Raw genomic sequence first — 13,578 nt, 5'->3', positions numbered from 1 at the left:
GCCAGGTATCAGGAATGGAGTGGAACTGCCTGTCAGCACAGTCAAATCTGTGGACAAGAAAACTCAGGTTAGACTTTGATCATTGCCTCAGTCAAATGAGGAGGAAGAAGAATAAAGGTGCTGCTTATACATACCTGCCACTTTGCAGCTGGATATGAAGTGTTGTGAAAGGTTCTACCCTGATGAGGTAATGCATGACACCAGCAGCATTGGAGTAATGTGTCCCATAGTGAAATTTGTCAACTATCCCAAGGGGATCCTCGAAATTCTCATATCTAAAAAAAACCCCAATAAATCTTTATAAATACAACTGAGCACTACAGCTGATTTGTATGTTGAGATTTGTCAACTATCCCAAGGGGATCCTCAAAATTTTCATATCTAAAGAAACCAATAAATCTTTATAAATACAACTAAGCACTACAGCTGATTTACATGTTGGTTACACTTATTGGAAGCAAGGATTCAAAAGAAACAATCAAAGCAATCTGGAAGAGAAAGAAAATACACTGAGTTCTACTAAACAGGAGGATTCCAGTCCTGACTTACAAAGTGCCTGAGCAAAAGGCTGCTGAAAGACAGAAATGAACACTGGATGAAGCCTTTGCATAATTCTTCTTATACTCTTCCCTAGGCATTTGTTATCAGCTGACAGAAACCAGATAAAGGGCAAACCAGCCCTGATTTAGCATGACTTTTTACAACTGACAAGAATTCCTACATCACAAAGTTGAATATTGATTACTGAAGGGAGTTTTCTGAAAGATTTTTTTTTTAAAAAGTTAAAAACAAGAAAGCCTGAGGAAGCCTGCATGTGTGACTGTGTCAGGATGCAGAAGAGATTTAACACTCATGACCCTTTCCTTTTCTACTGGCAAACTCACTCTACAGTACTATGCCACTATCTGGCTGATGTATTCCTCAGTGTCACAAAGCTAGTAAGAAAAATTACAGTTAAAACATTCTGCTAGAGAACAGATTTCATTACAGTCAGGGATAGAGCATAACCAATCAAAAAAAAAACCCTCTCCATGTTCCAAATTTAAAAATAAAGCTGGTTTTGGAAGATACCTGACAAGTGCAATCTGGTGTGACAGCACATCCACTCCCCACACTAGCAAAAAAGGAAGGATGGCTATGCTGATGTGGAGGTGTGAGTGCTTGTTATGCTCACCCAAAGAGGAGCTGCTAGAAATCACTGAGTTATATTTTATCTCAAAGATAATCATCCATGCTTAAAAAGAGCAGGAAGCAAGGATTTAGGATCAATGCTATGGGTAGCTCAGCTCATCAGTATGATTTCACAAAAGCCTCTTTGAGGTAATAAATCTAGCTTTTAAAAATCTCACTGTCACAACTTTATCTTTAAAATGCATTATCAGCCTGGAGGCTGAGCAAAGACAGACACAGCTGAATGTTCATACATACTTCTCTTTCACAGCCTTGGCATTCTTTTCATTTACCACCCCTATGGGTTTGGACAAATCCCTGAAGACTGCAGGGTTGTTCAGGTCAAGTTCTTCTGAAGTATAATCCCTTAAAATCCAGGGGAACTAGAAGAGGGGGGAAAAAAAAAAAAGGATCAAATTTAAATTAAAAATTCATCTGTCAAAATAGAAAAAAATATACAACTTTGGCAAAAGATTTTAAATTAATTACCACAGGATATTGAGCCAGGTCATTGTAAGTTCGTCCTGCCATTGTGTTCAGCTGAATCAGGTAGTCAAAGTTGGATATTTCTCTGTTCACCCATTTCTGAAGGACAAAAACAGATAAAAGGGAAGTCACTGTATCAAAGATACCACTACTGTAAATTATATGTCTTGCCCATACTGTCCTTTGGGAGAGAAATACTAACAAGTGAAAGGTACAGGCCTGTAAAAATGGTATCAAAGTCCAAATTTAATTTACCCTAATTATTCATTCCCCTTGATTCAGTGACTGGGCTACCTACATTTCATTGGAATTATGTCCCTGCTTGGTTCCAGTACCATTTTAAACAAAACTAGCAGCCTCAGAATAAAAAAGGAGAATAAAAACAGAAGTGAAAGAAACAAGAGAAAGACAGATACACAGGTACTGAGAAAAAGGGGAACAGAACTTTGAAATCCATTAGAGTTCTTAAGGTAAAAACTTCTTTATAAATAGTTCTCCCATTGGTTAATTGTCCAGGAACTGGAAAACTGATATTGTCCTTGCATCTGTGTTCAACTACTACATTTTAAAACAAAGAACAGACAGAGCTGTGTTCAGAAGGGCTCAGAATCTGTCTGGAATGTGCTGGAGCCATTTCATTACAGACAATATTTCATCTGTGTAAATATACAACAGGATAGCTTTTATCATTAGGGAAACAAAGAAAACCCAAAGTATTTCCAATCTTTTAAAAGTAATTTGTAAAGCTTCCTCCCTCAGAAAAAGAGTAATTGTGGCATAAAGAGATGGGAGTTAAAAATACATTTACTACATTTAAAAATGTATCCATGTTAAGGGTAAAGCAGACATTTGGACACATCCTTTTGTACCAATATTATTAATTCTCTTAAGACTATTTCCTGCTTAATCTTCAGATGGGTTTTGTTGAAATCTCCATCATGAAAAGGTAGCAAGGAAAATTATTTGCACACGTAGTGAAAGACATTTCAAAACGTGCACTTAAGAACATGGGCTCAAATCAGAAACAAGTCTGCTACATGTTTTCCATTCTTGTTGGAACACTTGTCATAATCAGCTGAAGAGAGCCTGGCTTTACTCATTTACCTCATTAACTGTAAAAACAAAACCAACACTTCTAAAAATATGCACATGAAAATTCAAGGGCCAGACTGAGGGTGCAGAAATTGGCAGTTGCGAGCTGAAGACTGGAGGAAAAAAAAGTAAAATCAGTAGTCCAGAACCTTCCAGGACTCCAAGAAGCAAAGGAATGCTCTGGACTGTTTATGCTGAAGTCTCTCATACCTGCATCAAACCTGAAGCTTTAAAAAGTTCCTGTGGGGACCTGGTGCCAGAGATATTTGGTGAGCGCAGCGCCAATATTCGACTGTAGACTTTGTTTCGTACCTGTTAGGAAACAGCTTTAGTTCAAAAAATCACTCTGGAGATTGAGGCTGACAAGTAAAAACTTCTCTGGCAGTTAACACATGAAATAAATGGAACACAGTTACACTTTTGAACACTGCAATCTCTTTTTGCATAAAATATTTGGACATGGATGGATGTGGTATCTTGCAGTTACAGGATATAAAGGCAACGTGTTATGAAGGGGTTTGGGGTTTTTTTTTACTGGGGGGTGATCTAATTAGTGGTCACTAATCCTAAACCATGGAATACAGGAAGAGCAATGATTTCCAGTCCTGGGGTGAAACAGAAAATCTCCTTTGCTTTGTAATTCATTTATTCCGAATATTTAAAGAGACGTGTGGGCTTCAAGATATTTATAGAATCATAGACTCCTTTAGGTTGGAAGGGACCTCCAAGATCATCAAGTCCAACCATTGAGCCATTAGGGCTCTAAAGTCCTCTGCTAAAACAGATCAGAATCTGTCAGGGCTGGAAGGGACCCCAAGGATCCCCCAGTTCCAACCCCTCTGCCATGAGCAGGGACACCTCCCACTAGAGCAGGCTGCCCAGAGCCTCCTCCAGCCTGGCCTTAAAGACCCCCAGGGATGGGGCCTCAACCCCCTCCCTGGGCAACCCATTCCAGGGTCTCACCACTCTCAGGGGGAAGAACTTCTTCCTCACATCCAGCCTGAATCTGCCCACTGCCAGCTTTGCCCCATTCCCCCCAGTCCTGGCACTACCCGATATCCTAAAAAGTCCCTCCCCAGCTTTCTTGTAGGCCCCCCTAAGATACTGGAAGGCCACAATAAGGTCACCTCGGAGCCTTCTCTTCTCCAGACTGAACAGCCCCAACTCTCTCAGCCTGTCCTCACAGCAGAGCTGCTCCAGCCCTCGGATCATTCTCGTGGCTCTTCTCTGGACACGCTCCAGCAGCTCCACGTCCCTCTTGTAATGGGGGCTCCTGGTGTAATTTTAGTTGACACTTGTGCTAATTACATAAATCAAGGAGATTTGGGAAACTCCTACCTCCTTATTGAAGTTGAGGAAATAGTTGGTTTGATCTGTCAGGAAGATCTCCAAGGCTGACCTCCTCAGGTTGTACCGACGCAGATGTATCTCTCGAATTTGGGAAAGGTGCCACTTGAAGTCAAAACCTACCCCTAGGAAGAGCACTGGGATTATTGGCTTGGAATGTGTCAAAAACTTTTCATGCAGACACAATGCAGTATCATTTTCAATCACCCCACAGCTATTTCTAGAAAAGGGAAATTTTATATGTAGCTTGATTATCCATTTTGCTAAGAAAATATTATCAGCTCCTTTTCTGCTGAAAGAAACCCCTTTGTTTTCTTAAAATGGCTCAAATAGAAACCTCTATGTTTAAAAGTCCCAAAAGGGCAACTTCTTGACACACTGGGTTTGAAAATTTTACCCTAATTCATCAAACATTTCAGCTCACCATTTTCATACTCAGCTGTGTATATTCTAAAGTCCATTGCATTAATTCAAGATGATTAATGGTTTTTTAATAAATACTAAAAATAGTGAATCAATTTAACAGCTCAGCAAGTACAGTTCCAGATTCTTCATTCTGAAGGTACCAGCCAGTCACTGACCACCAAGTGCAATATTAAGTACAGATCCACAGCTCATCTCCTCACAATTAGTTTGACACTGTATCTCCAAAAAAAAAACAAACCCCAAAACAAGCCAACCCAGCAATACCTCAGTCTATTCAGAAGAGTGTGAACTGGAAAGAAAGAGCTACTATCATGCTCACCTTCCTCTTTTTCAATGCTCCCATCAAAGAAATAGATGTGCTGGGTCGTGACCTCCAGCCTGCCAGGTACCACATCAATCACTGTAATGAGTTCACAGTCTTCAGACAGTATCAGCTTTTCTTTCTGACTTTGCTCATCCTTCTCATCCCTGTTAAAAAAAAAAACCCAAAACACTAAGTATTACAGGGGTGGGTAGATTATACAGTTTCTTAGGCACCTAGTAAGATCACAGTTCAGAAAAGAATCAAACCTGAAGGGCATTAAAAGCACAACATAAATGATTATATGAAGCTACTTCCATCAGCAGTCTTGGATGTTTTTTGTAGCAATTTGAAGTATTTGAAGCAAGGGTTGGTCAGAAGCCTACAGATATGACACCTCACAAGCAAGAATTTAATGACCTTTAAGGTACAAGAAGATGTATCTATACATCAGTATCACTCAAAGAAGTGCCACATCTCTGCTGGACTTCAGTTGCCTCTTGAGAATTATAGATAACATCCATAGTAGAAAAGCCTCAAAAGTGCTGCAGCTTCAGACCAATCGTGAGCAATGAGTCACTAACAAACCCTCACAAACATCTGCTTTGCCTTCTTTTCCCTGGGGATTTTCAAGTCTCCTTGCTGACAATGAGACAAGAGCCCCAGGGCTCTTCAACAGCAACTTTTCTGCCATTCAAAACTACTACAAAGCCCAAAGTATTGGACTGTGAAGGCTAGACAAAAAAAAAAGGGAAGCTTTGTAGGCTAATCAACTTCTGTAGTGAATTCTCAATCCTTAACTCTAGCACAGAAACAAATTTCAACTCTTCTGTTCTGCTGCACTTACAAATTTGAACTGGCTGATGTGTCTTCTTCAGGCAGTTCAAGAACATCATCTTCCAAGTCACTCACTTTCACCTGCTTCACCACCTCCAGAAGCAGAGACTCACTAGAGGGCTGTGTCTGCTGCACACCTACCATGAATAAAGAAAGAAATTCAGCTCAGAAAAGCTTTTGCCCCAACACTTTTGGAAAGCTAAACTGCTGAGTGTATCTTCTACTGCTGAATGTCAGTTTTAACTCTGACCTATGCAACTGCCTATTTTAAAACAAAAGAGTTCTTTAGTTTTTTCTTTCTCCACAAACATACACCTTTCAATGAATTAGTAGAATTAATGGGAAATTAATTCTACTCAGTAGGAAGATGCTGTTTCAGGTCACAGCCTCACTTTTATGTTAGATATTTTACCACGGAGGAAACAAAGAAAAAAGAAATCTTTAAGTGTCTACCATAAACTGATTCTTAAAACACAAAATGTGTCTATATTTCCTGAGTAAAGACTGAATAGCCCCAAGTGAAACAGTACATACAACTTTACCTAAATTATCTCTCAGGTCACTAGCATCCTGATGAGAATTGAAGTTGTAATTCTGCACTAGTTTTAGTCTCATACGTGAAAAATTTTCCACATTTGAAAGCTTCCAGTGAATGGGATGCTGTTTCCTAGGAAAACAAGAATATTCATAAGAACAGTTAAAATAAGGTAAAAACCCATGTGAATGAGCCAATTCCAAAAGAGTATGTATTTAGGAAAATACTGATCATCCCCCTGTACATGGTAAAACATAACAGCAATAAGCTGCTTCTTAATTTTACATTTCATACTGCAGCCCTGATCATCATAAAGCAATTTATAACCAGTATTTATTTTCTACTGAAATACATCAAATTGTTTAGACTTTCAGACAATGACAATTCAAAGACTAAGAAAAAAAAATTATCCAGAACTTCCCCCATAGCTAAAACAGGTAAAATACACTCCCTGAAGTTGAAATTAGCTTCACACAACTCAAAAGTCTTTATTAACAAGTCTATTCTTTCTTTTCCAATAGAACCACTGGTCCATAGGATCTCTCAAAAAGTTTTTGCAGTCACTTCATTGATAACTAAGTCTATTTGTCACTTGGCAAGCAAATCCAGGTAAACAGCTCAGAATTACACTTCAAACTTTGCATTTTAAAGGCAGAAAACTTTATAAAAGGTGCATTCAGTATTAATTTCACCTCTCAGAATGGTTACCAGAGCCAATATGACAAGATTCTAACCATATGAAACAGTAAGTTAGTCCTGTGACAAAATTCCTTCTAAACTGTTTGATTTAAGCCCTTCATTCTTACCTTTCAGACCAAGGACCACGTTCAGAGAGCAGGTAAAGCTGGGCTGCTCTCCACTGTCTCAGAGTAGCTGTGTGTTGACTGTGAAGCTGCTTCAGCATATTGTTGTACCGCAGGTTCTCCTGTCGAGCCTTTCTGCTGAATGGTTCCACAAAATGCTCCTGAAAAATCATTGAAAACAGATTTAGCACTGAAATAGCTCTGACCTCTGAGAACAGTTTTCTGGCTTGCAAGAATTCTCATAGATTAAGAAGGAACAACCAACCTTAGCAGTAAAAACTTCTGAAAAACGAAGGTAACGCTTATAAGAAGTTTGAAAAAGACTGTGAAGCTGCTTCAGCATATTGTTGTACCGCAGGTTCTCCTGTCGAGCCTTTCTGCTGAATGGTTCCACAAAATGCTCCTGAAAAATCATTGAAAACAGATTTAGCACTGAAATAGCTCTGACCTCTGAGAACAGTTTTCTGGCTTGCAAGAATTCTCATAGATTAAGAAGGAATAAACAACCTTAGCAGTAAAAACTGAAAAACAAAGGTAACGCTTATAAGAAATTTGAAAAATCTTAGTATTGGAAGAAACAGCACCAAACTTTGATTTAAAGATGTGAAGAAAGCATTATCAGTGCTGAATCCATATGAAAGCAAGTTTTCATCATCAGAAAAGTAGTTAGTATTGGAAATTCTATTACAATAGGTAGGATTTTTCTTTGAATTCTGGTATTCTACAATGTGATTCATTTCTTCCTTTACCTAATTGAATAAAAAAATACTTACTAAAAGGATTCTTAATGAGAAGACAAAAAGAAAGCAAGAGAAATGTAACTTAGCTACAATATCTGTTGTAATTACCAGTTAATTCTAATACTTAAACTGAGTCTGGACTTTATAAAGAAAGGTCAGTTCAGAAGCAATTTTTCCACACATTAAACAGGATCAGTTTTAAGCTTTAATGACTTCCATTATTTTGAAGCAGGGTTAAAATAAAAAAGCAAACCACAATGACTCCATCTCATAATGGAGAAAAAGTTTTAATAATTCAAAACATAAACCAGAGAAAAAGAAGATACTATGAGGAAGGCCTGAAATAACTCTGCTTACAAGTAAGACTCTTAAATAGAAAAGATTAAAGAGCATATCCTACAAGTGTATATAGTTACACTGCCCATAAAATCTTAAAACAATCAACCTGCCTGCAACCACTGGACTTTGATCATCCTGGAATTGAGTGTCTCCATGTTTTAGAAGGCAACTCCCAAGACAATGTTTCTAAAACCCTTGCACTCCTTCAAAACCTTACCTGAAATTTAAGCTTACTTTCTCCTCTCTCCCGGTCTCGCCTGTGCATGTTGACCATAAATGCTTCATAACAATCTTTCCAGTAGAGTGCCATCTGCTCATGATCATGTCTGAATGAATTCTCTTCATACTGCTTCATATTTGGGATAATCTGGTTCCACCAAAACAGAAGGAAAATCACTATGTGGTTTCTGAATGAATTCCTCTGCTTTCACGGCTAAAAAGAGAGGGGAAATGATACAAAAGCAATCTACTACTTACATATTTGTCAATATAAATTTGCCACTCATCAGAGCTGCAGTATTCTTGGAAGTCCTCAAAGAAAGATGGGCTGCCATTGGTAGGGGGCAATGAAGGGAGGTGCAGGTTCATGAAGAGAAGTTCATAGATCTTGGACACCAGCGTCCGAACAAGGGGAATGAGAAAGGAGTAAGTTTCTGTCTTCTCTTCAATGGATCTACTCAAGATGCCTTCCAGCTTTCCCAAGAGGTAGCATGCTTCAGGTTGACTCTCAAATACTTTGGTCTGAAGGAGGGTGTTTAGTTTGGCTGCTGCCATGGCACAGACCTACACAGACAGACAACAAACAAATGCAATACTCCAAAAAAGTTATTTTGAGCAGCTATCTTTTTATCAGAGGAATATTTGCTGGCTGCAGCCCAGGCAGCCTGAAGGCACAGACATCAAGCATGGGCACTGTTCACTTACTCATCCTGACCAAACCTGAGTCAGCTGCACCTCCAACACCACACAGCTGCATTAAGACAATCACACACCTAAATTAAGAACCCTGGGTTAGCTGAAGGGCTCAAATTCCAGGCACAGCTCTGGGAACTTTGAGATGTGGATTTGGCCAAATACTCCAGGTTCACATGCACTTAATGTATGAAAACCTGAAACTGCTATTAAATGTATTTTATGGTAGAGACAAAGAGTCACAACCAGAGTCACTTAGTGCTACCAGTGCCCACACAGCCCATTTCCAAACAGCTTACCCTCCACCTCTTTCTCATGCTCAGGAGGTGCACACTAACAGGGCAGCACAGTAAATTCACAAATGGAAGAACCTGCACACTAACAGGGCAGCACAGTAAACTCACAAATGGAAGAACCACAACACCTCCCCTGTAGAAGGATGAAGGATTGGCATCACTCTGCTCCCTGGTATGAGCCACTCCCCCACAAACTAACAGGGCAGCACAGTAAATTCACAAATGGAAGAACCACCACAACACCTCCCCTGTAGAAGGATGAAGGATTGGCATCACTCTGCTCCCTGGTATGAGCCCCACAAACCACAACATTTACATCCAACATGCACCTAAAACTCAGTGTCACTTGTGGGAATTTGCAACAAACCTGCAAGTTGTCTTGTGCAATGAATCCAAGGAGCAACTGGACTTGCACCTGTGAAAGCCTGTTTGCTTCCAGGCCAGCAGAGTACCAGACTGAGAGGCTATCCATCAGAGTCACTAGTTCTTCCAAGAGCTGTTATAAAACCAGAAAATGTCCATGAAATGAAGTTAACAACAGCTACACCAGCTGGAGACACAGTCAAACAGCTGTATTCACACTTCTCACTTACACAAACCCACAAAATTTTCCCAGAACACTGCAGTTAAATGAGTAATTTGAAACAATTTCTGACTACAAAAAGAAAAATCACCTTTCTAGCCCAGTATGTTAACTGTAGTATCTCCCCTGAATAAAGCCAAAACCAGTATTTAGTATATATGCTCCTGTTTTTTCTGTATTTTAACTCCAGCCTATGCCACTTCCTTAGAAAAGGTAGAGACTTCATGAGCAGGATCACAATTGAAGACACTATTATTAATAGCACAGATATCATACCAACTTGCAAATTCTAGGTTCAGTGTAATTAAGGTTATATTTCTTTTTTTTGCTTTATATTTTAAATTATTTGAGTGTAATGCTAGTATAATTTACCAGCAACAGCAATATCCACAGTGCCCAGAGATAGAAAATAAGGGTTCTTCCATGAATATTCACAATTGAAGACACTATTATTAATAGCACAGATATCATACCAACTTGCAAATTCTAGGTTCAGTGTAATTAAGGTTATATTTCTTTTTTTTGCTTTATATTTTAAATTATTTGAGTGTAATGCTAGTATAATTTACCAGCAACAGCAATATCCAGTGCTCAGGGACAGAAAACAAGGGTTCTTTCATGAATATCTAATTCAGTGAAATGCTTGAAACTTCCTAACAACTATTAATGTCTTTTTAAAACTAAAACAAAAAAAAAAGGCACTCCTTTCTGTCAGTATTTCAACACTGGAAGTGATACAAACCTTGTGAGGAGTAGGCATTCACAAAGCAAAGGGCACATCTCATTATCCAGACATGTCTGCTTAAAACTAATATGCCTTGAGATACATTCCCTAATAAACTCCTCAAATATAAACCCATTCTCTTGTTAAGGCTCAGAACCACATGAATGCTTCTGGGGCAGACTGGAAGTTGTCCTGCTTTGAATATTACAGTGCTTTAAAGTCTCTCCAGGTGCAGTGGAAAACAATTTATGCAAGTATTGTTATTTTAATTCAGAGCTGGCAAAAAGACAACTCCCATTGCTGCAAAGTTCAGATCTCATTTTTAATGAGACATCACAACAGCAGGCAAAGCTTTTACCAAGAGGAGGCTTTTAAAAACAAACAATTAAAAGACTTAAGATTAAGCTATGTTTACTTCTTAGCAGGCATTTTGGAGCTTAGGATTTACTTTGTTGGTGACTCTTAGCATTACACTTTTTTTCAAAAACAGCCTTAAAAAAAATCCAACATTTCTTAAGAATTCATCATAACATAATGATGGTTTCCATATAGTACCCCTCCCTTTTAGCCTTGAAAAATGGAAAAGCAATGAGAATTCTGACAGTGAAGAAGCAAGACCACTGCCAGAAATAACACAAATGTTGAGGCAAATCCTTGGTGTCTACAACATACATGTGAAGAAGGCAGGAGAAGAACCAGCCAGAGGACAGAAAGCTCCTTTACCTTATTATTTATTGTATTCATTAATATTTCCTCCTCAGACCTCCTGTTTCTGACTCCCAACACACAACACTGAACTATTTGGGTAGATATGCACAAAATCATCTCGAAACTCCCTGGGTCAAAGCCCAAAAGTGACATTTCTCAGTTTGCAAAGGAGATTAGAGTTTTGGCTGGTCTTTTATCCAGGACACACACAATGAGTCACACAGGCAGATAAACGGTGCAAAAATCTGCTTATGCTACAACTGACACTGTTAATTAGCAACTACATTTTCTAATTATGTCTCCAGTCTGAAGAGAGCTGGTTTTCAATTAAGAGTGCTGCTCACAGCCCTACCTAAGCTGTAAAATTAATTATATTCCCTATAGTGTTTACACTTTTTTACTCATGAAGGGGCAACCTAATCCAGTCCATTATGAACCCTTACTCTGTAAGTTTAAAAACATAAGTTTAGTGTAAAAGTTTAAATCTATAGTTTAAAAGCATATGCCCAGAAGAGATGACAGTATCCAAGCTGACAACTTTTCATTATTATTTCAACCTCTATACAATACTTCCATTATTCAGTTACTATACCTTTTCTGTCCATAAATTTGAATTAACTACTCCTTCTGCCTGCAGGAAGTCTTGTACAATCAGCAAGAGCTTGAAAGCATTTTCAGCATGTGTAGGGAGAGCTTTGGAATCTCTGTTATCAGTGACTGACCATTCTAACATCTTCTCCAGCAAGCTGCATGGAAAACAAAATCCCAAAGTAATTATTACATGTTCTAAGTGTAAGTGGCTTTAAAAAAAAAAATCCAATTAAGTATTTAATTGAGTCTCTTAGTCTTCAGTGACATAACTGCTGTCTTCTCAATAAGCCAATGAGGTAAAGGAGATTTTAAGAAGCTCATGAAACCAGCATAACAGTTTTAAAACCTTATGGCAACATGACACTACTAAATAGGCAGTGGAATGTACTGACAGGATGTGAAGAGAGAGTAAACAGAAGTACATCTTGTTGGGAAACACCCACCCTTCCCAGCTTTGCTAGTGACCCTCAAAAGGGATGGAAGAACCCATCCTTGAACTGCACACTCACTTGAGTTTTATTTCATCCGAAGGTCGCAGCAGCTCATTAGATATCCCCAGCTTGGTCAGTGCAGAGAACACTTGGCCTCTCTCCAGCCAAGCAGCATCATCAGACCTTTCAATGCCTTTCCACATTACACACAGTAGGATGTCTGTAAGTAGCTGTACGAGTTCATTATCACCCCCCTACAAAAGAAGAGAAACATTTACAGCCCTTCTAGTCTAGAAAAGCTTCAAAACATTGAAAAAACTTAAAGCCTCATTCATCACAGTCTCTATACTTGCATCTTTCAGCATTTTTTTAACCTCTACAGTCTTAAGTCCAACTGCTAAATACATAGAAATACAAGCATGCCACAGTCTCCTGTGTTTGCAAGTTGTCATACACCCTGTGTTCACTTTTCCATCATTATTTCAGCCTGACCTTTAGCTACCCTTGTTTTTCTCACAGCAAGTCTGCTCCATGCCTCCTCTGGAAGATAAAGGATGTTGAAATATAGAAGGGAGAGGGGGGAGCTTGTATTTTTTTAATTTGTTTGTTAAAAAAACTCCAAACACCACATCAAAGCTATTCCAACTAGACAACCAAAGAAGAAGATACATTATAAAAGGAAGTACCCCTACTTACTATAAAAAGCTATATTGTTTACTTTTCTGTTGGAAGGTAGGAGGGGAATAGAAAAAGGACAATTATCCATCAGGAAGGTGATTAAAAAAATAAAAAGGAATGGCACACATCTGGAGAACTTAACCAGATAGGGAGTGAACTACTTGAACTACTTACTCCTTGGTTTTCCAATAAAGATAGATCAGCAGCGAAGCCCACATCATTTATAACACCCAGTTCTTTGTCAGGCTGCCCAGAGAAAGGTTTTGTGTTCTCTATAGGTGATGGTGTGCTGGGCTGGCTGTCTGTCATCTGATTCACAACATCAGCCAGTTCATAAGAGTCAACACTGCACAGATCTAAACTCAAATGGGAAGGATTACTGTGCCACAATTCTTCTCGCTCCGACCTGTACGACATCTCTGCTGGGGATGCATCTTCCAGTGGCATAACAGAGAAATGAGGGGGGGCATCCAGGGATTTGTTGTCTTCTAAACTCCACTGATCAAACAGACCATTAACAGATGCAAAGCCCCCAGTTTTGTCTCCCTCTGCTCTGTCAGGGTGATGTTTCTGAAGCTC

The 13,578-nt window shown here is 39.0% G+C and overlaps 1 protein-coding gene across 1 annotated transcript in view; it reads right to left on the bottom strand.

Annotated features, from left to right (window-relative positions):
• Window positions 1–13,575, bottom strand: part of LOC103773473 (neurobeachin-like protein 1) — a gene marked incomplete at its 5' end in the record, with an annotated part of 27,352 nt that extends 13,777 nt beyond the window's left edge. The window contains 16 exon segments of the mRNA XM_008940841.1: window positions 2–47; window positions 135–275; window positions 1,429–1,553; window positions 1,660–1,755; window positions 2,959–3,060; window positions 4,087–4,220; window positions 4,841–4,989; window positions 5,670–5,796; window positions 6,202–6,326; window positions 7,001–7,158; window positions 8,294–8,443; window positions 8,554–8,859; window positions 9,652–9,780; window positions 11,892–12,045; window positions 12,400–12,575; window positions 13,174–13,575. Of these exon segments, the coding sequence (XP_008939089.1) occupies window positions 2–47; window positions 135–275; window positions 1,429–1,553; window positions 1,660–1,755; window positions 2,959–3,060; window positions 4,087–4,220; window positions 4,841–4,989; window positions 5,670–5,796; window positions 6,202–6,326; window positions 7,001–7,158; window positions 8,294–8,443; window positions 8,554–8,859; window positions 9,652–9,780; window positions 11,892–12,045; window positions 12,400–12,575; window positions 13,174–13,575 (2,520 nt within the window).
• Between the last annotated feature and the right edge of the window lie 3 nt (window positions 13,576–13,578).

Source organism: Merops nubicus, unplaced genomic scaffold (assembly GCF_000691845.1).
Source record: "Merops nubicus isolate BGI_N331 unplaced genomic scaffold, ASM69184v1 scaffold9015, whole genome shotgun sequence".
Classification (NCBI taxonomy): Eukaryota; Metazoa; Chordata; class Aves; order Coraciiformes; family Meropidae; genus Merops; species Merops nubicus.
The sequence above is the reverse complement of the archived record's forward strand: the minus strand, read 5'-3'. Positions and strand labels throughout refer to the sequence as shown.